This window comes from Phoenix dactylifera, chromosome 18 (genome assembly GCF_051530095.1).
Source record: "Phoenix dactylifera cultivar Ajwa chromosome 18, Ajwa_hap1_PhDact_Kaust_v1.1, whole genome shotgun sequence".
Taxonomy (NCBI): Eukaryota; Viridiplantae; Streptophyta; class Magnoliopsida; order Arecales; family Arecaceae; genus Phoenix; species Phoenix dactylifera.
This window is the reverse complement of record NC_143207.1, coordinates 16504193-16532038: the sequence shown is the minus strand read 5'-3', so window position 1 is coordinate 16532038 and position 27846 is coordinate 16504193. Positions and strand designations below refer to the sequence as shown.

The 27846-nt window shown below is 50.0% G+C and overlaps 1 protein-coding gene across 3 annotated transcripts in view; it reads right to left on the bottom strand.

Annotated features, from left to right (window-relative positions):
- Window positions 1–26162, bottom strand: part of LOC103703297 (polyadenylate-binding protein-interacting protein 7-like) — a 29282-nt gene extending 3120 nt beyond the window's left edge. The window contains exons 1-5 of one of the 3 annotated variants that reach the window (XM_008786109.5): window positions 25775–26162; window positions 19854–20714; window positions 2833–3229; window positions 2656–2726; window positions 1117–1241 (exon numbers count right to left, since the gene is read on the bottom strand). In XM_008786109.5, coding sequence (XP_008784331.3) covers window positions 1117–1241; window positions 2656–2726; window positions 2833–3229; window positions 19854–20633 — 1373 coding nt within the window. In that variant the 5' untranslated portion in view covers window positions 20634–20714; window positions 25775–26162. Of the gene's footprint in view, window positions 1–1024; window positions 1242–2655; window positions 2727–2832; window positions 3230–19853; window positions 20715–25774 lie in introns of all 3 variants that reach the window. The other 2 variants (XM_008786110.5, XM_088714123.1) reach the window with 2 other exon arrangements.
- Window positions 26163–27846: the final 1684 nt, after the last annotated feature.

Sequence of the window (27846 nt, the reverse complement as noted above, 5' to 3'; positions counted from 1 at the left end):
CCGGCCGTGCTGTGGCGCGCGGCGCGTGCGGGCGGGCGCCTGGGCGCGCGGGCGGTGCTGGGGCGCGCGGGCGCGCGCCTAGGCTGCGGCGAGGTTCGCTGGGCCGAACCTCGCCTGGGCGCGCGGTCTAGCACCTGGGCGCGCGGGCAGGCGCCTGGGCGCGGGCGTGCTGGCGGTCTGGCTGGCGCGCCCAGCACTGTAGCTGGCGAGGTTCTGGGCGCAGAACCTCGCCTGGCACACTGTAGCTGGCGAGGTTCTTGGCCTGAACCTCGCCGCAGCAATGCCATGTTGCCGGATTTGGCCATGGCACGCGCGCGGTGAGCTCGACCGAGGTTGGGCATGCTCGGCCGAGGCTTAGACATGTGTGCGGCGTGCTCGGCCAAGGTTGGGCATGCTTGGCCGAGGCTTGGCATGTGTGGCACAGGCCGGCCATTGGTGTGCTTGGCCGAATGAAGGCTTTGGCCAAGGCTCTCCAAGCAAAGTTGTTGGCCTTGGCTTAACCCTCCGTCGGCCTCTTCATGGCCCGATGCCCTCTTTGGTTGGCGGCGCTTGCGGGGGTCCTCAACAGAGAGGAAGTGTGTGTGTGTGTGTGTGTGTGTGTGTGTGTGTGTGTGTTTAAGCATACATAACGGCACAGGCTGATGCCATGTTTTTCCCCACCCCAACTGCACCAGGCCAGGAGCCCACTAATCAGCCACCCCCTAACCAGGGCCTTTAATATTTCCCACAAAGACCCCCGCCTGCAATCCCAGACCAGGGTAAACAATATTTGTGACATTAACCTCATCCAGAGAAACATAAGTTCCAACTAGTTCACTTAATAAGTCCTCATATGCTTAGAAATCAGTTATGACAACTACCGTATGCCTTGAAAGGTCTTATCCAAAATTTCATTGACACACTATTACAAGCCAAACAATATGAAGAAAAGAAGTCACGAACTATGAGATTAGCAGGCCTGATATGTTAGGTTTCTTATTGTCAAGCTCATATTATTATCACTTTTAAATGAAAAAAAACATACCTAGATTCAATAGCTCATGTAATTTGAAAGAATAAGAATCCACGAGACCTTGGTGGCATACAAGACAAATTAGCAGCCAAAAAATGACCAACCTCTGGCGGAAGATGGCTTCCCTAGCTTTACCATGAGCTGCTTTCATCTGCATGTTGTATAGCTGCCCTTTCACACCCAGTTCCTTTGCCAGAGCCTTGTTGCCAATCAGATAAGCCTGTCTTGCCTGTTAGGAATCAAATTCAATAGGTAACACTTTTGAAACAGAAGAGCATCGAAATGTATAATCAAAGAAGCTAGGATTTAAAAACTTCAAAAATAAAAAATAAAAATAAAAAGAACCAGCCTAGCGAAAAAACAACAATCCTAATGAATAATCAACAAATATAAAACAAAATTCAGCTGCCATATGAATAAAAAATGTAATTCCATCACAATTAATGACAAAGGAGACAATACAAACAAACACTATTATCTGTACACAATAACCAGTGTCAATATCTCAAAACACTTACATAAAGCTGTGACCCCAAAAATCTGATGACAACAATTCACATAGACTCATATGCTTCAACAAATTAAAATCCACTAGAGTTTCATTGAAGTGAACATGATCATAGACTAAAAATTACAAAATATAAAGCATATTGTTTCTGACACAACAATGATGACCAAACACCAAAGACATCATGAAGGGCAAGCTGTCAAAACAGTGTTCCCTCCATCTTCAGACTGTGTTACTAACACCATTCATTATAATATTTCTGATGCACTCAATGATCGTTGTTATTTAGAAGTGTGTACAAGGCCATTGAAGCCACAATTAAATCAAGTGGGTTCTACAGAAATACAATTCTCATCTTTAAAATAAAATAAAAGATGATTTGACAGTTTATTTTGTAACAAAAGAAACATCTATACCACCACCAATGAACTATCATAAACACAAGAATATCCATGCACCAACAAATATCTACATTTTGATCCATGAGTATTTGTTACTGGCTAATAAAAATCCTTCTTGGTCACTCTCATTCATAAATAACGTGATTTCCTCAGTCATAAAAGCATCTTTTAGTTATTTTTGCCATGCCCATCCAGGTCTTTCAAGAGCTCTCAAGCCCTTTTAGCCCATAGCCTAAGTGCAAAACTTTTAGTATTCCCCTAGTTTAGCAACAAGAAATTATGGCATCTGCTGAATCCTCATTCTTTTGACTGAACATAACAAGAACGAAAAAATGATGTCATGTATCAACGAGTATTGCCAATGACCACAGGAAATGCTACAGACATCCACATTATGATTTAATTTAATTAGAACTTCAGTGTATTTAGTTGGAAATCAAAATGAAATGAACATCATATTCTAAAAATACAGCTGATCCATTTCACAGTAGCATAATCATTAAGTTTGTAATTCTCACAACATATTTACTGAATAAGTGAAAAGGAAGCCACAGAGAACAAATTTAGACAAAAAGAAGGGGGCATTTTAGCGATGCGGTACATCAATATCCGATGTAACAGACCAATACACTCAATTTTTTGCTGAAGGTGTCAACCTGAATATGTCGACCGATAAACATGTATCAGATGAACTTGGATGATCATGCATTCAAATTACACCCATAAGAAGTTACCTGTTCCAAGCATGCATTTCGAAGGCGTGCAAAATCACGAGCTTCTTCCCTTAATTCTGAATACATATTAGCTACCAGAGAAGAAATATGTGTTATATAATAAGAAATAGATATCCCAGTTCAAGGACAAAGGAAACAAATCCTAATGAATCAAAGATAAAACCCCAAGAGTATTACCTACTGCTTCCCCAGTCTCAAGCCAAACTGGAGCTGCCTGAGATGCACCAGAATTACGCAATTTATCTCCAAAAGCCAATTTTCTGTTACCACTGTTTTGGCTGGTTAAAAGTTGTGAATCTCTACTTGAGCCGACACTGCCATCTGTAGAACCACTTCTACCATACTTCCAATGACCAGAATCCTGGGAAGCGAGTTTTCGAACAGCCGAAGCAAAATCTATATTGCCACTAGATATACTGGAAGGAGATCTATATGAGTTTTGAGATTGTTGAAGACCTTCTTCACTATACTTCGACTCTGCCACAGGAAGTGCTGGAAAGTCCAGCATGCTAAGCCTTGGAGCAGATGAAGCCTTTGAGTTCAGGTTCTGACCAAAATCACAATCAACTTGCGTCTGCAAGTGCAAGTAGAATAATGTTACAAGAAAGCCTTGTAAATGGTAAGATCTAAATCATGATGCAGCTATGATTCAGAAACTGCAAATTTACACCTATCTGCAAAGCTTGCATTGACAGAAATCCAAGTTTGAACAGAATTAATATTCTCCTTTTTTTTATCACACTTACAATGCAATTTTCAAAAATGATAATCACATTAATTATTCTTCTTCTCAAAAAAAAAAAGGAGATAATCACATTAATTATCTCACTCTACTTCTTTAGTCAAAATAATTGAAAAAGAGCACCATAAATTTTTCTAATATATATTCAGCAAACTCATAACAAGAATGTACATATATATGCACAGATACATATAAATATATGTCTGTGTATGCATGCAGGCATACATGTATGTATGTGTGTAAATATATGTATGTTTATCTGTGTATGAGCATTGAATTTCGAAAACATTCTAGAAATATTCCGTATACCAGTTTTTATTCCCAAAAGGCCCGTTAGGTTTCACGGGATTTTCTTTCTATTCCACGTAGATCAGCCTATCTTCTGGCTCTCAAAAACTAATGAAAGACAATATATAGCAGATATGGAAATATAATGGAAATATAATCTAATCCCATCATAATCTTTTCCCATCAGTCTCCCCTCCAAGCCCAATAATCCAGCATCTCCCTCCTATTCTTTCCCAAATCACAATCCCCAACCCACTTCTGCAAACCCTTTAATGCTGGACTCTTCTCCCTAATTATTCCCCTAAAATTAAAATTTCTATTTCATTAGCTTTAAGTGTCAAATCTGCATCTGATAGTTGAAACATAAATAAACATTCCAGCCACAAGTTTGATATCCAATGACTGAGATGCTCATTAATGACTAACATCACATTACTAGATTTCCAGCAAATAAAGAGTACATTAATAACTGAAAAGAAATATAAAATATAGTAAATAAATAATGATTAAATTTATGAATTATTTATAATAAAAATGAATTTCATTAATATTCACAGGCAATGAGATGCACGTGACATAAGGCATGGACAGTTGTGATATCCATCTGACTTAATTTCTTTATGAGTGAACTTTCTGCATGTGATTACTTCAGATAAGAGAACATCAGGTAGATGGCAAGAGAACATTGGATAGATGGCTTGGATAAGGAAACGAAAAGAAAAAGAGAGATAGAGAGAGAGAGTCCCATGATGAGTCTGCACTCTCTCTCTCTCTCTCCGGTTGGGTACTTGAGATATTTCATCAATAGTGGAGGCTTCTCCCCCCCCCCCCCCCCCCCCCTTTTTCCTCTCCCCTCTCTCTCTTAATTGCATTGTGACTCTAAGACATACTCTTCCAATAAAAAGTCCAGCTACACATAAAAAAGTCCAATTACTAAGACGGGAGTCCAGCTCCAAAAGCCTCTTCCATTATGTATAGAGAGACCTCTATTTCAAGCTTAATTAAGCCAGATTCAAGTGAGCTAGGCCAATCTTAAGCTCAACATGTTTATATTTCAAATTCAGATCTTGGGCTCAAGCATAGCTCGTTCATTACTGAGCAAGCCCTTATCAAGCCAAATTCTAAGATGAACACAAGCTGCTTGTGAATAGCCTGTGATGCGGGATTTGCACCCCGTCACCAGCAGAGCCCACACACCAGCCGAGCAGGGGAAGAGAGAGTGTCCCTCAGAAGGTATTGTCCGCTTTGGGTCCGATTTGGGGGTCGAGCGTACCCGGAGCCCTCCTCACGGCGCCTCACGGTTTTGCCCCACAAAAGGCGCCTCCTAAGGGAAGGGTGATTGAGCCCCCCATTATATGGCACAGACCTTCCCGCTGATTAGCCGATGTGGGACTAAATTCGGGGAACCCCCCGTAACACAGCCCCCCCAGCGGGGAGGTCCTGTGCCCGAGTCGGCTCCTTGCTGGATAGGCGGAGGGCCGAGGCCCTCCTTCTAGCGCCATCTGATGCGGGATTTGCACCCCGTCACCAGCAGAGCCCACACACCAGCCGAGCAAGGGAAGAGAGAATGTCCCTCAGAAGGTATTGTCCGCTTTGGGTCCGATTTGGGGGTCGAGCGTACCCGGAGCCCTCCTCACGGCGCCTCACGGTTTTGCCCCACAAAAGGCACCTCCTAAGGGAAGGGTGATTGAGCCCCCCATTATATGGCACAGACCTTCCCGCTGATTAGCCGATGTGGGACTAAATTCGGGGAACCCCCCGTAACACAAACTGTTGCTGGTGGTCCAAACCGAGAACGATTGACACAGCGGTGTGAACGGGGTTCCGTCTGAGTTGTCTTGGTTGGTGTTGGTTACGCTCCACCTTCCACCGGGGAACCTGCGAGCAAGCCTCGCACCACCACTGGGGTAGTGGGGGCCCTCCGACGATCAAGTCAGAGGAGATTGGAGGAGAAGGAGAGATAATAATCGCAAGCAAGAGAGTGCTCTGGAAGATATTGCTTACCCCCCCTTCTCCCCCAGCCGCATATATACCTGGCTGGGGGGTCTCTGAGGGGGGTTTGTCATCGTGGGCGCGACGGAGTGGCCACTGACATGGCCGTTACAGGGCGTCGTGGAGCAGCGCTGGGTACGGCCATGACAGGGCGTAGTGGAGTTCCGCTTTGTACGGCTGATACAGGAGATCGTGGAACAGCATCGGATACAGCCGTTGCAGGGAGTAGTGGAGCAGGAGGCCTCGGCGTGCCTCTGGGAAGCAGCCTGTCGTTATCAAGAGATCTCCGACTCGGGGTCGGAGTGCTGGATCAGGGGGCAGCCGACCCGGGGTCGGGCTGCGGTGCTGAGGATATCCGACTTGGGGTCGGATTGCTAGATTAAGGGGCAGCCGACTCGGGGTCGGGCTGCGAAGCCGAAGATGTCCGACTCGGGGCCGGACTGCTGGATCGAAGGGCAGCCGACTCGAGGTCGGGCTGTGGAGCCGAAGATGTCCGACTCGGGGTCGGATTGCTGGATCAAAGGACAGCCGTAGTCTTCATGGGCGCGCATGCCAGTCACGTGGAGCATGGCGGCTTAGTTCCCCCGTAACAGTAGCCCCCCACTTCCGAGCCTGGAACCAGAAGGGGAACGGGTGAAGGGAGTGATGCTTCGAGATTGCCGCCATCCCTCGGAGAGGCGCGCGCGCTTCGAGCTCCCCGCCTTCTTTATGGCATATGGCGGTTGTTGCTGACCTGGCAATCTGAGGATTTCGGCGGACATCCTTCCTTAATGGTGTCGATTTGCCTTTGGGGCGCGAGCGACCCTTCGGCGGCCAGGCGTCCTCTGGCGTCATCGAGGCATCACCCGCCTTTCCGCCTATTTAACCGGGGGCCCTCCCCCGTCCGTCTTCCTCTTTACAGACATTTTCGAGTTTCCCCTTTGCGCTGCCGTTGTTGCCGTCGGACTGTTCGCTTGCTTCTCCTTTGACGCTCTCGGAGCCGTTCTTCCTTCTCTTCCGGTGAGTTACCCCATTCTTCTACTTAGGGCTCTTCGTACTTTCTCCTTTTGTACTAGTGTACCCCAGTCGTCCCGGTCTTTCCCCCCTTCTTGTCCCCGTCCTGACCGTAGGTTTATTGGCCATTAGGAATGGGCGAAGTGAGAGCAGACCACATTAAGTCGGAGCTGGTCGCCGAGGACTTAGACAAACTCGTGGCTCGGTACCACCTTCCCGAGGCCTGCAACGTTACGCTCCCGGGGCCTGAGGAGAGGATGTCCCATCCTCCTCCAGGGAAGATCGCCATCAATGAGGGCATTCTCCAGGCCGGGTTCCGCTTTCCCCCTTCGGACTTAGTCGTGCAGGTACTCCGGGGTTTAAGAGTTGCGCCGACGCAACTGGTGCCGAACTCGTGGCGTGCCCTGACGGTCTTCCAGATTCTCTGCCGCATGCACGAGATTCCCGCCACTCTGAATGCTTTTTGGGAGTTCTACAGCCTGAGTGGCCACCCCCAGGACAAAGGGTGGTGGTGCTTTGCGGCGCGGCGAGGGTGCGGCCTCGTCAAAGAGGCTCCCTCCATTCACGGCTGGAAGGAGCGTTTCTTCTTCATCGATGTAGATCCCTCTTGGGAAATCAGGGCGACCTGGGAGACGCCGATGAAGTCCCCGATCGGCCTATCGAGACTGTCGAGGGAGGAATCCGATGGCTTGGCCGCCTTGAAGGGGTTGGTTGCCGAGGGCCAGCTCCCCCCGGTGGCCCGCCTTATTTCCGAGGATACCTTGGTGAATGTCGGTCTGAGCTCGGTCCCCACCGACCGTGAGCCCGCCACCATTTCTTTTTTGACTCTTTTCTCCTCTTTCGTCTCGTTCTTTCCTTCGGTTTCTCAGCCCTCGACCATCTCGTTCTTGTTGCAGAGATTGACGACGTCATGCGGTCGGACAAGGGACCGGCTGTTGGTAGGTCGTCCCTACTGGAAGCGGTCCGGAGGAGGAAACGAGCTCCTCCGAGCGGAGCCCCGCCGGCGAAGAAGTCCCGCAAGGAGGTGCCTCCGACGCCGACCGACGAGTCCGGGCCCACCGATCAGGGAGACGCCGTGGGCACGGACCGGCAGCTGACGCTGTATCAGCCCTCCGGTGGTGAGACTGCCGCTATTCCGGAGGTATCATCCGAGCCCGCTCGAGACGGACGGGTCGGGCGTGATCGGTCCCCGGTCCGGCCTTCGACTCAGCCGGCTCCTGATGATCCGAGGAGGGACGCGCCGAGGCCCCGGCCGAGCGGGGCCCTATCAATTCCTGGAGTGACCCCCGCCCCGAGCACAATCAGCAGGACTCTTCCCCAGGCGATGGATAAGGGTAAGGCTGCATAACCACCATCCGGCTCCGGGGAGAAATCGGGGTCGGCCTTCACTACCGATGGCGCCCGAAACCTCATCGAAACAGTGCTGCTGGAGAAGGACCGTCGGCGGGTCCGGGAGTTGGGGGTCTCTGACGTCGGGGCTGCCAGCTGTGTCTGTCTCATGTCGGTGAGTGTTCTTCTGGCCGCTTTTCACCATTTATTAGCTCTGTTGTTCTCCGCCTGACGCCCTCACTTTTCCTATCTCTTAGCTCGCCCAGTACATGATCCGTCTAGAGGAGTGCTACAAGGAACAGGCGGGGCTTCTGGCGAAGGCCGAGGACCGACTGAAAGCAGTGGAAGAGGGAGGCCAGGCCGTGGCGGGCAGGACGACCGGGGACCTCGAGGCGAGGCTCCGGGAGGCCGAAGAGCGGGCACTCGGCTTCGCCGCCCTCGAGAAGCAACTGTTGGAAGCTCGGGAGCAACTCAAAGTCGCCTCGGGCCTCGAAAGCAGGGTTAAGAAGGCGGAGGAACGAGCTGAAAAGCAGTCCCGGAAGGTCGCGGACTATCGAGAGAGGTGGGAGAAGGCTCAGCGGTCTGCCGACAGCGCCCGCAACCGAACCCGGTCTCTTGAAGCCAAACTGGGCGAATTGGAGTCAGCCTTGGAGAGGTCCCGCGCGAACGACCAAGAGCTCCGTTCGCGCCTGGAGGAAGCTGAGGCCGCTCGCACTGCTGCCGAGGCGGAGCGTAAGGAGGCTCAGGCTAATCTGCTGAGGATCTCCTCTGAGGCTGAAGACCGGATTGTGGCGAAGGTCTTGGAGGCTAAGGCTCAGATTACGGAGCGAGCAGAGGCGGCGCTGGCCGAGAAGAGTGCGGAGATCGGGCGCCAGGCGGTACAGGCTTATCGTCAGTCCGCCGAGTTCACCCGTGATATGTCGGAGGCGGTACGGGCCTATCGTCAGTCTAACGAGTTCGTCCGTGACGCGTCGGACGCGGGGTCCGAATCCTTCATCTTAGGCTTCGAGGAGGGCCTGGCAAGGGTGTCGGCTAAGTACCCCGAAGTTGACCTGAGTGGGATTTCCCTTCTCGACTCCTCTCCGGCGCCATCGCCTGCTGATTCTCCTACCGCCTCCCTACCCCCTGCGGACGAGCCCGACGCTCCCGACCCGGGGGTTCCTCCAAGCTGACCTCTTGTACCTTTCGTTGTCCTCTTTTTTTGTATGTCGGCATTTTGCCAAATTGTATGGGCCTTGGCCCTGAAACAATGAAAATTAATACAAGTCGAATGTTTCTTCATCTCGCTTTCGTCCTCCTTTTTTTTTCTTTTTAACTCTTGGCGGCGTCTTGCCGACTCCTGACTCTCGAAGTTCTTCCGGCCCTAAGCCAGGCATCCGAGGGTTAGGCCTCAGAAAATTCTTCCGGCGCTAAGCCAGGCATCCGAGGGTTAGGCCTCAGAAAATTCTTCCGGCACTAAGCCAGGCATCCGAGGGTTAGGCCTCAGGAAATTCTTCCGGCGCTAAGCCAGGCATCCGAGGGTTAGGCCTCAGGAAATTCTTCCGGCACTAAGCCAGGCATCCGAGGGTTAGGCCTCAGGAAATTCTTCCGGCACTAAGCCAGGCATCCGAGGGTTAGGCCTCAGGAAATTCTTCCGGCGCTAAGCCAGGCATCCGAGGGTTAGGCCTCAGGAAATTCTTCCGGCACTAAGCCAGACATCCGAGGGTTAGGCCTCAGGAAATTCTTCCGGTACTAAGCCAGGCATCCGAGGGTTAGGCCTCAGGAAATTCTTCCGGCGCTAAGCCAGGCATCCGAGGGTTAGGCCTCAGGAAATTCTTCCGGTACTAAGCCAGGCATCCGAGGGTTAGGCCTCAGAAAATTCTTCCGGCACTAAGCCAGGCATCCGAGGGTTAGGCCTCAGAAAATTCTTCCGGCGCTAAGCCAGGCATCCGAGGGTTAGGCCTCAGGAAATTCTTCCGGTACTAAGCCAGGCATCCGAGGGTTAGGCCTCAGGAAATTCTTCCGGCGCTAAGCCAGGCATCCGAGGGTTAGGCCTCAGGAAATTCCGCTCGTTGGTCGGCCAAAGCTGGCGCAAGCCGAGGCGACCGGTCGGGGCTTCAGGCTAGTCTGGTCCCGGGATGGTCATCGGGTTAGCCTGGCATCCGAGGACCGAGCCTCGGGAGATTCCGCTCGTTGGTTGACCAAGGCTGGCGCAAGCCGAGGCGACCGGTCGGGGCTTCAGGCTAGTCTGCTCCCGGGATGGTCATCGGGTTAGCCTGGCATCCGAGGACCGAGCCTCGGGAGATTCCGCTCGTTGGTCGGCCAAGGCTGGCGCAAGCCGAGGCGACCGGTCGGGGCTTCAGGCTAGTCTGCTCCCGGGATGGTCATCGGGTTAGCCTGGCATCCGAGGGCCGAGCCTCGGGAGATTCCGCTCGTTGGTCGGCCAAGGCTGGCGCAAGCCGAGGCGACCGGTCGGGGCTTCAGGCTAGTCTGCTCCCGGGATGATCATCGGGTTAGCCTGGCATCCGAGGGCCGAGCCTCGGGAGATTCCGCTCGTTGGTCGGCCAAGGCTGGCGCAAGCCGAGGCGACCGGTCGGGGCTTCAGGCTAGTCTGCTCCCGGGATGATCATCGGGTTAGCCTGGCATCCGAGGGCCGAGCCTCGGGAGATTCCGCTCGTTGGTCGGCCAAGGCTGGCGCAAGCCGAGGCGACCGGTCGGGGCTTCAGGCTAGTCTGGTCCCGGGATGGTCATCGGGTTAGCCTGGCATCCGAGGGCCGAGCCTCGGGAGATTCCGCTCGTTGGTCGGCCAAGGCTGGCGCAAGCCAAGGCGACCGGTCGGGGCTTCAGGCTAGTCTGCTCCCAGGATGATCATCGGGTTAGCCTGGCATCCGAGGGCCGAGCCTCGGGAGATTCCGCTCGTTGGTCGGCCAAGGCTGGCGCAAGCCAAGGCGACCGGTCGGGGCTTCAGGCTAGTCTGCTCCCGGGATGATCATCGGGTTAGCCTGGCATCCGAGGGCCGTGCCTCGGGAAATTCCGCTCGTTGGCCATGCGCCTGTCGCTTGCAGCCCGACGGGGTTTCTCCGTGGCCAGCTGCGATCGTGTTTCTCCTCTTCTCCAAGCGTTGCCTGGGGAACACCAGAAGGGCATTAAACGCTAATTGATGCGTTACCTGGGAAATCGGATCGCCAGTTGCTGCTTGCGAGGAGTGTCAGTTAAGCGGCCGCGATGCGCGCGTTCTTCGAGGCGGATGCGGCCTGGGCGCGGGCGGAGATACGTGGACCTAGGGGTACAGGGCACCCGGAGTGTCCTGCACAAAAAATGCGATTAAGGAGAATGACGCTTAGGAAATCGCGGGAAGATACGCCTTGAGAGCCGGATCGGCTCCGGACTCAATGCGCCCGCATTTATTGGAGCCACCCGTATCGGAACGACCGGGGGGCCGCAGTTTGGCTATAAATATAGGTGCAGGTGCGATGGAGCCTGCCAAGCCGGAGCTGTTCAAGTTGCCATGGATCGTGGACCTTCTCTCTGGCGCATGGCTGAGAGACTCCTGCCGAAGGAACGGGAGGCGCGCCCCTCGCGACTTCAGCCAACTAGCCGTTTCATCTGGGATCAGCAAGGAGGGTCTCTCCGGCGGAACTCCGCTCTAGGCGTTTCATCCGGGATCACATCTCCCCTCCTTGAAGTTCAGCCTCCCGATTGAGCTCTGCACCAGACGCCTGATCCGGGACCGTGCCTCCATATGCTCTTCCCCCTCGTATTCCTTCTCTCCCCTAACACTGGGGAGGACCGGAATATCCCTTGGAGGTGGCGTTCCTCTGGAGGCAGCGGGAGCTTCGTCGGCGGCGGCTCCTCATCCTCTTCGTGGGGCGTGGATGGCGCCTCCGGTTGGAGGCAGTGTGGACTTCTCCTTCGTCCACTTCTTCTTCATCCGCGCCGGCTCTTCGTCTCTTTCGTGAGACGCCGATGGCGCCTCCGGTTGGAAGCACCCACTTCCGACGGGATTGCAACCGCTTCAGATGGAGGTTTCGGGATCCCAGATCTTCAGCTCCTCGGAGTCTCCACCTCTTCTTTACTTTCTTTACACCCTAATTCCCCCCTGGGAATTCCTTGTAATCACACGAGCACGCCGTTGTAACCAGAAATTATTGAAATGCAAAGCGTTATACATTTTTGAACTGTCTTTCTGGCATCGTCGTTCTACTGGTAATACATCCGCAGGTTAGCGGAATTCCAGCTCCTTAGAATTTCTCGACCATCTAGGGCCTCCAGCTGGTAGGAGCCAGGTCGGTTTACCCAGCGAACCTTATATGGGCCTTCCCAATTTGGCGCTAGCTTCCCACCTTCCGCAGGTCGAGATGCTTTAGCTCGCCTTAGCACCAGATCTCCGATTCTGAAAAGCTTCGGTCGGACCTTGGAGTTGTAATATCGGGCCACCCTCCGCTGATACATCGCCATCCGAACCTGCGCCATTTCCCTCGCTTCTTCCAAGAGATCCAGGTTCCCTCGGAGTTGTTCCGAATTGGCCTCGGGTCGGTGCGCGGCCACCCGAGGTGAGGGGAGTCCGAGCTCCACGGGGACAACGGCTTCCGTGCCATAGGTTAGGCTGAAAGGCGTCTCCCCGGTAGGGGTCCGATGCGTGGTCCGATACGCCCAAAGGACATTCTCGAGTTCTTCGACCCAAGCTTGCCCCGTCCGACCGATTCGCGCTTTGATTCCTTGGAGGATTGTCCGATTTGTGACCTCGGCCTCGCCGTTGGTTTGGGGATGCGACACAGATGTGAACCGATGCTCGATCCCGAACTCCTCGCAGAAGTCACGGAAATGCTTGTTGTCAAACTGTCGCCCATTATCCGAGATGAGGACCCGAGGTACCCCAAATCGGACAATGATGTTCTTCTTCACGAACTTCCGGACTTGCACCTCCGTGATAGTGGCCAGCGGCTCTGCCTCCACCCACTTGGTGAAGTAGTCGATTGCAACAATCAAAAATTTCCGCTGAGCTGAAGCGACGGGGAATGGTCCGAGGATGTCCATTCCCCACTGGGCGAAGGGCCAGGGTGCAGTGATTGGTGCCAAGGGGACAGAAGGGACTCTCTGGACGTTGGCGTGGCGCTGGCAGGCGTCGCATTTCCGCACATGATCCTTTGAGTCCTCCAACAAGGTAGGCCAATAATAGCCTTGCCTCATGATCTTATGCGCCAAGGACCTAGCCCCCAGGTGCGATCCGCAGATGCCTTCGTGGATTTCGCTGAGGGCGTAGGCCGCTTCCGAGGGGCGGAGGCACCTTAAGAGGGGGGCGGTGAACGAGGTCCGATACAGCCTCCCTTCATAGAATACGTAGTGGGCGGACTTCATGACGAGTCGCCGAGCTTGATCTTCGTCCTCTGGGAGGATCCCTTCGGCGAGGTAGGCGACGAGCGGGTCCATCCAAGATGGCTCCGGATCAATCGCCATCACCGCTCCGGCCTCGCCGATGCTCGGGGCATCCAGGGTCTCCAGGTAGATCGCCCTCGACAAATTGTGCGCGTCTGCGCCCACCAAGCGGGACAGCCTGTCGGCCCTGGCATTTTCGCTTCTCGGGACCTGCTGAATGTCAACACTGCCGAGGTCGGGAATGAGTGCTTGCACCTTCCAGACATAGCTCTGCATGGTCGGGCTCCGAGCCTCGAACTCCCCTCGGACCTGCCCGACCACCAGCTGGGAGTCGGTGAAGACCTTCAAACGCCGGATGCCGAGCTCCTTGGTGAGTTTGAGTCCTGTGACTAGGGCCTCGTATTCCGCCTCGTTGTTGGTCACTGGAAATCCGAACCTCAAGGCATACTCGGCTATCACTCCATCGGGACTGGTAAGGACCAGCCCGGCCCCTCCACCTTCGGGGTTCGACGACCCATCAATGTGAAGCGTCCAGATTGGGAGGTCGAGGCTGGGTGTTTCCGGCGGCCTAGGTTCCGCCTCCTGCACAGTGCACTCAGCGAGGAAGTCCGCGAGCACCTGGGCCTTGATGGCGGGTCGGGGCTGGTAGCGGATGTCGAACTCACCAAGTTCTACTGCCCACTTCACCAGCCGTCCCGCATTCTCAGGATTGCTGAGGATCTGCCGCAGTGGTTGATCGGTCAAGAGGGTGACGGGATGAGCCTGGAAATAGGGGCGAAGCCTCCTGGCCGCGGTGAGCAGCGCGAAGGCGATCTTTTCCGCCTTCGTATACCGCGTCTCGGCATCCCGTAGGACCCGGCTGATGTAGTACACAGGCTTCTGGAGCTTTGCCTCTTCCCGAACCAGTACTGCGCTGACTGCGGTTGGGGAGACCGCCAGATAGAGGTAGAGCATCTCCCCCTCTTGCGGCTTGGACAGCAGGGGAGGAGACGCCAAGTACTCCTTGAGTTGGTCGAATGCCACTTGACATTCGGCCGTCCAAAGGAAGTCTTTCGGGCGCTTCAACACCTTGAAGAACGGTTGGCAGCGTTCGGCCGATTTTGCCACAAATCGTCCGAGCGCGGCGACCCTTCCAGCGAGCTCCTGAACCTCCTTCACTTTGGTCGGAGGGGACATATCTTGGATGGCCTTGATTTTGTCAGGGTTGGCTTCGATCCCCCGCTGGTTGACAATGAAACCGAGGAACCTCCCGGCCGAAGCGCCAAAGGCGCACTTCGCTGGGTTCAGCTTCATGCGAAACTTCCGCAGGGTGGCAAAAATCTCCTCCAGATCCGCGATGTGCTGTTCGGCATGGCGGCTCTTCACCAGCATATCGTCCACGTACACCTCCATGTTCCGGCCGATTTGCCCTTTGAAGATTTTGTTGACGAGGCGCTGGTAAGTGGCGCCAGCATTCTTCAGACCAAAGGGCATTACCTTGTAACAGTACAGCCCCCGGTCTGTTATAAAGGCAGTTTTCTCCTCGTCCTGTGGAGCCATCATTATTTGGTTGTAGCCGGAGAAGGCGTCCATGAAAGACAGCAGCTGATATCCGGAAGTCGCGTCGACCAGTTGGTCTATCCGTGGAAGCGGAAAGCTATCCTTGGGGCACGCCTTGTTCAGGTCGGTGTAGTCGACGCACATCCTCCACTTCCCGCTCGCCTTCCGGACAAGTACGACATTTGCCAGCCATTCGGGGTAGCTGACCTCCCTTATGAATCCTGCCTCCAAGAGCTTGTCTACCTCCTGGTCGACCACTCGGATCCGATCCGGGGCACAGTGTCTCTTCTTCTGCTTTACTGGTCGGTGGGTTGGGTCGACGTTGAGGGCGTGAGAAATGACCTCCGGGTCGATCCCAGGTACATCGGCCGCCGACCAGGCAAATACATCAGCATTGGCTCGGAGGAATTCCACTAACCTGAGCCGAGCTTCCGAGTCGAGGTTGGCACCGACCCGGACCGTACGGTCCGGGCGACCCTCCTCAAGGGGAACTTCGATCACACCCTCGGCCGGCTCCCCGTGCCGCAAAGCCACCTCGTCTCTGGCGTCAAGGGACTCGACGCTTAGGGCCTCCACGGGCTTCTTCCCTTTGAGAGTTGCTAGGAAACATTGCCGTGCGGTCGGTTGGTCACCTCGGACCTCTCCAATTCCGGCCGCCGTGGGGAACCGCATTAGCAAATGGTATGTAGAGACTACCGCGCGAAGGGCGTTCAGTCCGGGTCGTCCGAGGATAGCGTTGTAGGCCGAGGGAACACGGACGACCAAGAACCCGAGCCGCACCGTGGCTTCTGCGGGTGCAACGCCCGCAGTCACAGGCAGCTCAACGACACCTTCGGCCGAGATAGCGTCTCCAGTAAATATCAGCTGAGCTTCCACTATCCACAAGAACACGCCTTACATCATAGTTCGCCATAGTGAGGGAGATCACCATGGCATCATCATGGGGGGTCTGAACCCCCTTTACATCCTCATCACAAAAAGTGATTACATTTCCGACCCGCTGCCTCTTCGCGACGGCCACCCCTGATGCTTCCACCGAGCCCCCTGCGTTCCTCACAGGCCGAGAGCAGCCCCCAGTGATGGTGTGGATCACGCCCGCGACGGGTCGATTCTGCTCCCGAGGCTCCTGAGGGGCCGGGTCGGCCGGGCGCGGGTCTGCGGGGGGACGTCGGTCGTTTACATATCGACCGAGACGCCCTCGGCGGATGAGAGCCTCGATCTCGTCCCGAAGCTGGAAGCAGTCTTCGGTGTCGTGGCCGTGGTCTCGGTGGTACTCACAGTACGCTCGAGAGGGCCTCCTCCCAGGGATTTTCTTCATCTGCCTCGGGACCGGGAGGTTCTCCCGCCCCTTGACCTCCATAAGGATCTGGGCCCGGGGGGCCAGGAGTGGGGTGTACCGGTTGAAGCGTCGGTGCGGAGAACGAGGGCGTGGGGCGCCGTGGTTCCTCGCCGGTGACGGGCTTCTGCGCCGATGTTGAGGCGTCGGGCTCCTCCTCTGGGGTGCCTCTTTTCGCCTTTTCTTCCCGAGCTTTAGAGGGGCCTCGGCGGCCTCCTTGTTCCGGTGGGCGGCTGCCTCCTCGGCGTCTGCATACTGGTTCGCCCGAGACAACAGCTCCGGGAAGCTCCGCGGCAGGCGTTTGTCCAGGGAGAAGGTGAGTCTGCCCTTCCGGAAGCCACGCTTCAGGGCTGAGAGAGCCACCTCCTGGCTCAGGTTCCGGACCTCCAATGTAGCCTTGTTGAAGCGGGTAAGGTAATCCCGCAGGCTTTCTCCCTCGTTTTGCCGGACATCAAAGAGGGAGTCGGAAACCAATCGCCGCCGGCTACTGACGGCGAAATGGCTGATGAAGAGGCGAGTGAACTGGTCAAAGGACTGGATAGAGTCAGCCTCCAGGCCGGCGAACCACGCCCTGGCTGGGCCACGGAGGGTCGCCGGGAAGGCCTTGCAGAGGAGAGGATCTGATGCTCCATGGAGGAGCATAAGAGTCCTGAAACTCTCCACGTGATCCCGCGGGTCCGCCGCCCCGTCATAGGGCTCGATCGCCGGCATTTTGAATTCCGGCGGATTTGGGGTCCGCAGGATCCTCGAGGCAAGCGCCGGTTGGGAGGAGATCTCCAAGTCGGCGAAGGGATCTTTAGAGTGGCCCTTCAGGACCTGGAGTTGTCGGTGGAGATCGTCCACCCGCCGGTCCAGGGAGCGCGACCGGTGGGTGGGAGACAAGGAGCACCGAGAGGGGGACCGACTGGAGCGCGGGTTCCTTGAGGACTGGGGGGTCTGGGAACGCGCCCGTTCCCGCCTCTTGTACCCCGCGCAGCTTCGATGGGACGGTCCCGGCAGAATGGACCGTGCTCGAGAATCTTCCTCGCGCCGGCGCTCCTCCCCATGGGAGAGGAAGGAGCGCGGGTTAAGGAGGACAGGTGAGCGCTCAGGGAGCAGCGGCTCCTGGGCCCGCTGCGGCGCCCGAGACATCACACCCTGCAGGTTCTGCACTGCCTCCGCGAGGGTGCGGACCTGCTGGGCTAACTGGTCGAACTGAGCGGCTTCGACCATCTGAATCGGGGGTGGAACGGTTGAGTGTTGCTGAGAATGTGTTGGAGACGCAGCGGCCTCCCGGCCGGAGGCGCGAGAGGCCCCGCGACCGGAGGCATTGGAAGCTCCACGACCACCTCGCCGTGCCATTACGATCGCTCTGAGATCAGGGCCCTTCCTCTAGCGCCAACTGTTGCTGGTGGTCCAAACCGAGAACGATTGACACAGCGGTGTGAACGGGGTTCCGTCTGAGTTGTCTTGGTTGGTGTTGGTTACGCTCCACCTTCCACCGGGGAACCTGCGAGCAAGCCTCGCACCACCACTGGGGTAGTGGGGGCCCTCCGACGATCAAGTCAGAGGAGATTGGAGGAGAAGGAGAGATAATAATCGCAAGCAAGAGAGTGCTCTGGAAGATATTGCTTACCCCCCCTTCTCCCCCCAGCCGCATATATACCTGGCTGGGGGGTCTCTGAGGGGGGTTTGTCATCGTGGGCGCGACGGAGTGGCCACTGACATGGCCGTTACAGGACGTCGTGGAGCAGCGCTGGGTACGGCCATGACAGGGCGTAGTGGAGTTCCGCTTTGTACGGCTGATACAGGAGATCGTGGAACAGCATCGGATACAGCCGTTGCAGGGAGTAGTGGAGCAGGAGGCCTCGGCGTGCCTCTGGGAAGCAGCCTGTCGTTATCAAGAGATCTCCGACTCGGGGTCGGAGTGCTGGATCAGGGGGCAGCCGACCCGGGGTCGGGCTGCGGTGCTGAGGATATCCGACTTGGGGTCGGATTGCTAGATTAAGGGGCAGCCGACTCGGGGTCGGGCTGCGAAGCCGAAGATGTCCGACTCGGGGCCGGACTGCTGGATCGAAGGGCAGCCGACTCGAGGTCGGGCTGTGGAGCCGAAGATGTCCGACTCGGGGTCGGATTGCTGGATCAAAGGACAGCCGTAGTCTTCATAGGCGCGCGTGCCGGTCACGTGGAGCATGGCGGCTTAGTTCCCCCGTAACAGCCTGCTTATTTGAATTTGATATAACTGCCAATTTCCTAATCATCAAACTCCTAAATATTCCTCTTAACATACGGATCCCCCAGATATGTCACTAAATCAAAGCATAATGAGGTTGATGCATGCCCAAGTCTAATGCATACAAAGACAAGCTGATGTCTTCTCCTTAATTAATCATATACTAATGATCTAGATGGTCTAATTAGCACTTTTAATATAAATCCATCTTCTGATGGCTAGTTCACCGAAAATTTGCTAGTAACCATAGCTAAAAGATATGAAACCTATGGAATAGAGACTGAAAACCCAGAGCTTTCCCTGTCCACCAACCACTCAACTTGAAATAAAAGGAGAAGGTTCTAGATAAATGCTATATATCACCATTCTTGTGCACGATAATTCCTTTCTTCTGCTTTCGATGAAAACTTACCTTATCAATTCATCCACTAAATGTAAGATTCTCCAGCACGCAATCTACCAACTAAATCAGTTTCCGCAAATTGCTACTCAAATCCAAGAAAAACAAGAAGAAGTTCAGAAGTCCTTAACAGTACATAGTTATCATCTAAACTTTTCATACTTAGGGAGAAGTCATTGTTAAGAACAAAAGGTGCATAAATGTCCTACATCAAATATACTTGGCCTTGTCTAGGATAAAAAGATTCCATTTATTTTTCCTTGAAAATAGTTCTCCATATTGAAATTATTAGAAGTCATACCTAACTGTTTACAAGATTTTCATATTTTCCAATTCTAAACTAGTATTATGAGAAGTGAAAAATTAATAATTGCAATATAAATACATAATTCCATATTTGTCACCTATAGTTGGAATATATCTGCTTTGCTGCATTTATAATTTTCTTGTGCATCTACTAGTTTAAGTAATGAAGCTAGATACAAGTGATCCTGAACTTATTATTGTCAACAAAATTATTATGGATGCACCAAGCATATTTGTATCCATTATTACCTTTTAGGATGGACATTGGTATGCCTATTCATGTTTGAGCTGGAATGTTTGCGAATAGTATAATAACAATGATAATTTAGAACATGTAGCTAATTCAACTCTTCAAGGCTCCCTTTCAGGTCCTTGAATAAATTATGTTCACACCTGAGATGCATTTTCAGTTATGATTGTTTTTGACATGTAGGCAATATTACTTTCTTATACTATACTCTTTCTTCACAATCTCGAATAAAACAGATTCAACATTCAACTTACCCTAACGAAAATTGTCAACCAGCTTTTCAGAATATGTAATTTAGCAAGCTAGAGAGAAAAATCTCTTACTTCCATGCCTAAGGTTTTTAGCAATGGCAAACTTCAGGAATTCAAAACTCAACATGTGATAGACTTATATACATACATCACTAGAAGCTTTCTGCTGACCAGTAATATATCAGTATAAATATACAAAACATACCTCGAGTTGAGTGAGTATCTCGATGGTCAAGTTCAAGTCACAGCCATTTGCATAATACACATCTGCAAGGCTCGCAGCAGAAAAACCTGGAAACTGTGAAACCAAAAACTCCACGGGGTCAATAGCACCATCCTCTAAAACTGCATCTTCAGATGAGTTATTCAGATAGCCATTACTGTAATCCCTGTTGTAGTCATGCCCCTCCCTCCTATTCATAAAATGCTGATCATCATTCATAAACAGTTGGTTCCAGTTCTCAGTAGCTAATGCCATGAAAGAAGCCGATGACTGAGTCTCAGTATAGCCAGACCCAGAATATCTTGTCTTTTCACTCAAGTTGAGATTATCAATACCACGGGACAATACATCCTGTTGTATACCCAGTAACCGGCTTGATGCTGATGCAGAGAATTGTGAAGTTTCAATACGATCATGTATGGACAAACCAGCAAGTGACAGTTGTCCGGGCGTCCGCAACTCATCTTCTCCCGTGACCTTAAAGTCAGGAGTAATATCATCAGGAAGCTGGCAACGCCAAAACTGATGTGCCTCGTCATCTGAATTATTAGAAATACTGGACTCGGAACGATTTAGGACTGCTTTTCCAGAAGGCCCAGGTGCATCAATCTTAGTTGCATCTGCACTTTTGCTGTTCCCAAACGTAGATCTAAGTGCAGAAGGAATGAATTCTGCTGCATTGGGATTTAATGCGGTGACTTTGTTTGATATATTCAATCTCGCATCCTTGTTATTTGAAAAACCTTTGATGGGAAAACTCATCTTTATTTGAAATATAAATATATGATTTACATACAAAACCTTCTAAAGGAAGAAAACTTCCACTCAGGATTTATCCTAAACCTGCAAATTAAAATTGACAGGACAATTCTAACAAGAATGAGAGTCGATTACAACATCATTTATTATGCCACCAAAATATTAGATTCATAGCAAACTCAATAGTTCAAAAAGAATCCTAAATATCGTCCCAGAACTTGTTTTGGAGTTAAACTACTGCATCTGTTGATTGCTTATAATGATATATTAAGTCTTGATGTTTACTATGCAGACGCATATATTCTTAAATATAACATTTTTCCATTGTGAGATTAAATATCATATTGATCCAGTACACGTAAAGAAAAAATGAAGGGAATAAGGAAAGGATGTTCAAGAACTAGGCACAGATAGAAAATGTAAAATCTAAGTTCTTAGCACGGGTTATAACTTCTCGTGACCATTGCTTAATATAATTTCATGCTAAAGGCAAAAGAAATAACATAATGCAGGGCCAGTTCTCTTTGTTCCCTAACCCACAACAAAGTGATAAAGCTCTGCAGATCCAGCTATAAACAATCAATGAACAAAAACTGGACATCTCCAAAGCAACCACTAATGAATTTATTTAGCAATACTATCACCACCCTAGGTGAACAGGACCAGCCTAGTTATCAAGAAATGGTTAGAGCCACAACAAATCTTTCAAAAGATGAGATGTGAACTCATTTCCAGTTGCAAAACAATACAACAGGAAAGCCATAACAAACCCTACAGTCAGCAAATTTGCCCCTAAGTTTACATTTCATTTAACATGTTCCTTAATCAAATTGGAATTCATAACAAATGGTGCATAAAAGAAAATTATGAACATTTATAACATAGACAGTTATTTTTCCGTATAAATTGATATAGCATAGTATATCTCACAATCCACTGAAAGATATATACTTGTACAACAGTTACCATCATGAAGAATATCTGGTATCAGATTCAACAACTTATCCTTTTTTTGAGATTACCATCATTTATAACATAGACAGTTATTTTTCCGTATAAATTGATATAGCATAGTATATCTCACAATCCACTGAAAGATATATACTTGTACAACAGTTACCATCATGAAGAATATCTGGTATCAGATTCAACAACTTATCCTTTTTTTGAGATTATCGTTTAGAAATTTGTAAAGCTGAAAGATAACATAAAGGTAAGTCTTTCTCTTCCAAAGGGAATAAATTAAAATTCTTTCAAATGTCTGGCTGCTTACAGGCTTAAAAAATGACTGAGAGAAATATACAAAGCTTAGCATCACATTAATTTAAAGGATTACTAACAGAAAACCTCTACACGTTTTCTTGCAGACTTTCAGAAATGCTTTATTATAATAAATAAGCAAGCAGAACAAGACACAGAAAGGAGTGAAATTCACTAACAAGTAGCTGAAACAAAAAAAGTGATCAGCAGACTTTCTTAGAAGGCATACAAGGGTTAAAAGAAATTCAAAAGCACACACATAGAGAGTGAGAGAGATTAATTACAAATAATTAATTAAAAGGAGATCAATGTAAGAAGCACATATTCTTCAAATTATTTGAAAAAAAAAATATTTCTTATACTCTATTTTCCTCAGACAAAAGATTCTCCAAATTATTTTCACATAGAAGTATTAATTAAGAACAGTTCTTTTGACAAATTTTATGACACAACCTATCCAAGAAAAATTCATGGACCACAAACTGATAATCCTACTTACTGTTGTAGCTAAGGGTGTTTATTTTTATTTTTAATTATTTTTTCCTTTTCAACATTTGCTTCTACATGACTAAATATATACATATATCAATACCCTTCTATTATTATCCTTGTTACAATCGTTTTGATCTTTAATAACATAGATTCTTCCCAAACTTTTGTTAAGTTCTCCATATCTTTTCCAAATTCCAAATCTCTGTCCCTAGTTAGAGATTTCCATGGTAGCCTCCACCCTCCCACATCCAACTGATGGAGCTGGCTAAGCAGCTAGTCAATCCAAGAAAGGTGCTGATTTCATTCATCAGTTGGCCTCTAAAAGGAGTATTCTTCTTCAATGTGGGCGAGATAACCATCCTCCTAGAGACAACAGCTAAAATTCTGGGAGCTCATGCTGATCCTGAGAATGACCAAGCATTGGTGATAAAGTTCAGGATGGCATATCAGGTATCCTCTGGTTACGGGCTACCCTTGCCGGACGTGCTTCCAGGTTATGCGGACATTGAAGATCTGATCCCCGAAGAGAACCAAACTTGGAGCAGTTTTGGCAGGTTATGGAGTATAGCATGCAAGATAAGAAACTGACAGGAACCAAACTTGTTACCTTCATATTAGACTGTTCATCTTCCTCTTCCCAACTGATAGGTTTACCCTCTCTCAGAATCATTTGCAGCTGTTCTTTTGTCATTCAAGGCATGGGAATTGTTAACTTCTTCAACTAATTTTAGCATTTCTCTATCGAGGGTTGAGTTCTATTGCTCATTTCTCTATCGAGGGTTTAGTTCTATTGCAAAGGGCAATCCTTTGTAAGGTTCTCCCATTTAGTTGGGACCTAGCTTGACGAACATTTTCCTTCTCCACAGCCTCCTCGACCCCTTTTGCACCTCATCAAATGGTTCATGATCAGGAGTTCTGCATCACTTCTTCAATATATTCTTTGACGATGATGTTATATACCTTGGATCATGCAAGAAAGATCTGCCAGTTTCCCTTGTTTTTGAGTGCATTCCAATTGGCGTCAACTTGTTTGTGGTTTACGCACCTCAAAATCGTTGCTACAGGGTGACAACGATTTCGATAAGAAGATTCTGGATCCCTCTTATATTTTTTGTGTGGAGCTCTGTATTTCCCCAAGACCTGGTGAAGATTGTCAATGCCTTCAAGAAGCATTAAGCCACTGGGAACATCACACATTTAGCTAGCCTTTCCCCATTTGGAGAGCGGTGACCACGTGGCAGTGGAGGCTTATATGGAGTCCTACCCCAAGCATATGATGAAAAGGCTATCCCTCCATCTGGTTACGGACGACTTGCTAGTAGAATTATCATGATGTGACACCAAAGGCGCACTGATCAAGTCATCACATGGTAAAGATTCTCTCCTGCATCCTCAGAAGAATTGAAGAAGACATTGCATAACCTTTTATTATTCCTAGGTCGGTTTACCTCTCAATAAAGTGAGTTCAATGTTACTTTGTCAACCCAAATGTTTATAACTTTGTTGGAATTAAAATATTCAGTTTGATGATACAGCTCCTGTCTCTCTCTACCCTTTTCTTTGAGCATCTCAACGACTGAAGTTGGCCATCCAAAGTTAAAAATGGCAGGGTTCTATTGTCCATATCTCTCTCTGTTGTTTTAGTTGTTCAGATGATAAACAACAATCATATAAACCCATGAACATCAGACTTGTACCATTTGAAAGTGGGAGTGGCTTGTCTGCCCCTAGTGATGACACCTTGAACCACGAAATAGATCGTTACAGCATGTAGCATCTTGCATAGCAGCTCATTTCCCTCCATGCATTTGGACAAAAACACATTGTCTTTGTTGCAGCTGTTTAGGACATAGAATCCTTCCTTTTGAGCCAGGCACTTGCCTGAATGCCTCTTGCTTTGTCCCAGATGCTCACCTAGATGTCGCCACAGTAAAGTAGCCTTGCCTGAGGACTATCGAGGCACTCAAGGGTCACCTCACCTTGCCTGAGCACCTAGGCAAGTGCCCGGAGTGCCTTTGACAATACTTAGTTAATGGACAAAACCAGCTTCTTTCTTGGATTCACAAATAGCCCAACATGCTCCACTAGTTGGATGTGGGGAGGGCAAAGGTTACAATGGAAACCCCTAGCCCAATTAGGGAAACAGAAGTGATTGTTGCCCAGTATTTTTGGTGGCTCCTATGAAGAACAAAGTATTTGCCCCCCCCAAAAAAAAGTTCTGTAGTAGCTCATATGCAACGTGGTCTGTGAGGTCCCATAAAGAAACCAACTTGAAATCAAAGGGGGCCACAGCACTAGACAACTTCGCAGCAACAACACCCTCAAACTAAACCTTTAGAGGGTAACCTAGAAAAGTGGAACTGAAGCAACTGGGACAAGCACAAACCATCTTCAAAAAGGATGCACTCCAAAATAAAGAAGAGTCTTGAAAGGAAGTCATTTCATAGGTGAAAGCTGAAAAGGGGGTCTGTGTGCTATTTATAGGCCTCTGAGTGATCAGATGGCGTCCCGTTCAGACTTAGAAAAGGATGAGGTCGATCCCAGTTGAACTCGAGCACAAGATAAAGACAGCTCGAGCAGCCACCCCTAAGCACATGAACAGGAATGTTGTGTCTTCAGACAGCAACCTTTCGTTGTCTGAATTACCGAAAGTACAACCACCTTTAGGATGCTTCAACAGCAAGGTTTTGTTGTTCGAAGTCAACCGCGACAAGATTTCACCATCCAAAAGGAACAAGAAACTAAAAGGGACGAGAAGAAGGACACCCAGGCAACCTATAGGATCAGAACATCGTCGTAAACTCCCATAATTGGATCCCACAGTGCTCTTTAACTCATCATTTTTAAGATCCTCAAGCAAACTTCAAGAAAAGCAGCATGGTCGTAAACGATTTATAGAAACAGCCTGGAGATTCCAAAACAAAGTAGAAACAACTAAGAGGGAAAATTTTTCTTTCTAAGAAAAGAGAGGGAGTTACCCCTCACCCAGCCACCCGGATGGAGGCAGGATCAAACCCAGGTCCTTGGGTACCCCAGCCCGATGGCTTTTTAACCAACAACACTAGATGGCACCCACTAATTACAAAACTTAAAAAAAAAAAGCACAAAATTACAGAACCTCTAAAGTAACAAAGCATAAAACCCTAAAATCAGCAACTTGACCCCAAACCAGCATCAAATCTAACTTCCTGGAAACCCTCGCAAGTAGACTAACAACAGAACCCTTAGAATCCAGTACGGCACGACCTAAAAGAACACCAACGGGAGGACAAGCCCAAGATTACAGCATCACGCACTATAACCCACAAGAATCGAAAAGACAAAGAGCCGCAGCACGAAAACAAGAGGCGAGATCTGAAACGAGAGAGGGAGAGGAAGGAATTCCTCGTTACCTTTTCGTAGATCGATAAGAAGGTAGACGGATGGACATCGACCCATAAAGTAAAACAAGCAAGAGGAAAGAGGAAAGCGAGGGGGAGAAAGGACGGGGGAAGGGCCGCCGCCGCCGGTGCTGCTTCTCTTCTACTGTTAGATCTTCGGATTTGAATCTTCGGGCAGTGATTTCCAGGAGGGGTTTATAGGGAGCTCTGAAACCCTAGTTTTTTTCCCCTCCGCCTCAGATCTGGAGGACCAGCGCCCCGAGAAAGGAGGGTGTCGCAGGAGAAACCCCAGCCTCGCTCGCCTCCTCTCGATTAGATTTGCCTCTCGGCTGCTCGGCCTCTCTCTCTTTCTCTCTGAGTTGACCCCCCATCCTCGGGTAGTTCTATATACACCCCCCCTATTGCTCAGGACACCCCCCAAAAACCAAAAAAAAAAAACCCAAACTAACCTTTAGTGTAATTACCATATTGCCCTTGAAATTTTCTCATACACCCCCCTTCCTCCTCCTCCGTTTCGTTGTGAAAAGAAAAAAAAAAAACACCCCTCAAACTCCCCTTAAACCCCTCCTCCCCCATTCCCCCTTCTCCCTCTCGTCGCCGGCATTCTCCCGATCTCCGACCACCTTGCCGGCTTCTCCCGGAACCACCTCGCCGGCTTCTCCCGAAATTTTTTTTTTTCACGGTTCGTGCTCCGTTCGGCACTGGATCGCCGAACAAAAGGCTTCTGTTCGGCTGAACAGTGCCGAACAGAAGCCTTCTGTTCGGCAACCCTCAACCGAACAGATCTGTTCGGCTGCACAGTGCTGAACAGAAGGCTTCTGTCCGGCACTGTTCAGCCGAACAGAAGCCTTTTGTTCGGCGATCCAGTGCCGAACGGAGCACGAACCGTGAAAAAAAAAATTTCGGGAGAAGCCGGCGAGGTGGTTCCGGGAGAAGCCGGCGAAGTGGTCGGAGATCGGGAGAATGCCGGCGACGAGAGGGAGAAGGGGGAACGGGGGGTTTTGGGCGTTGGCGAGGTGTTTTGGAGGGGAAGAGCGGGGTGGGGGGGGGTTTGGGGGGTGTAGAGAGCAATTTAGGTGAGGGGGTGGGGAGGGTGGGGGGTAATTTAGGAATTTTTAATTTTTTAGGGGTGTCCTTAGCAAATGGGGGGGTGTAGAGAGTATTTAATTTTTTTTTAATTTTTGGGGGGTGTCCTGAGCAATAGGGGGGGTGTATATAGAACCACCCCCCATCCTCACAAATGGGTTTCTTTTTCCCAAGTTCGTGAGACGGAAAAGTCCTTTTCGCTGATAAAAATGGCGGTTAAGTCCTGACCCAAACGATGGAGATCCTCGGGATCCGCACAAAAATTGATGCTGCTTGTACTGGCACGGGCAATCAGGGCCGTCGAACTGAGCAGCTCAAGAAAAGGTTGGATCATGCTCAGGACCAGCCTCTTCTCAAAGTCGTTATATAAATAATAGACGGTTTAGATTGGCTCAACACGTTATATAAATTATAGACGGGTTAGGTTAAGGCTAACGAATATATTGGTTATTAGTTGAATCATGTTAGTTTAGGTTTGAACTAAACTTGAATCGAAATTTCAGTTCGAGCTTGAATCTAAGTTTGAAGTTAAGCTCGTGATCGACTCAATTCAATTCAAGCTTGAATCGGACTAAAATTGATTTTGGTTTGATTTAGGATGATCATGCTAATCAATTAAGCTTGTGTTCTGCTTAATTTGAAATTAAACTTGAATTGCACAGAAAAAAGGTAAAAAAAATACTTCATCTTTGAGATTAATTTTGAAATTAATCTCCAGCCAAACTTGATCAAGCTTGGCTTAGTTATACTGTTACAAGTAATGTCAGTGACTAAGAGTATGGTATTGTTGAGTATGTGCAATGTATTAAGCCCGAACATGGATGGATATAATCTTCTATTTGTCAAAATCTTATACATGTGGTGCTCACGATCTAAAAATAAAAAAGTGGAAAAAAAAATTGAAGGATAGTGTATTAATTTTAGCATAGCAAGCATAAAATTAACCAAGATATGATGGGATGTATGTGTGTCTATATATATATAGAGAGAGAGAGAGA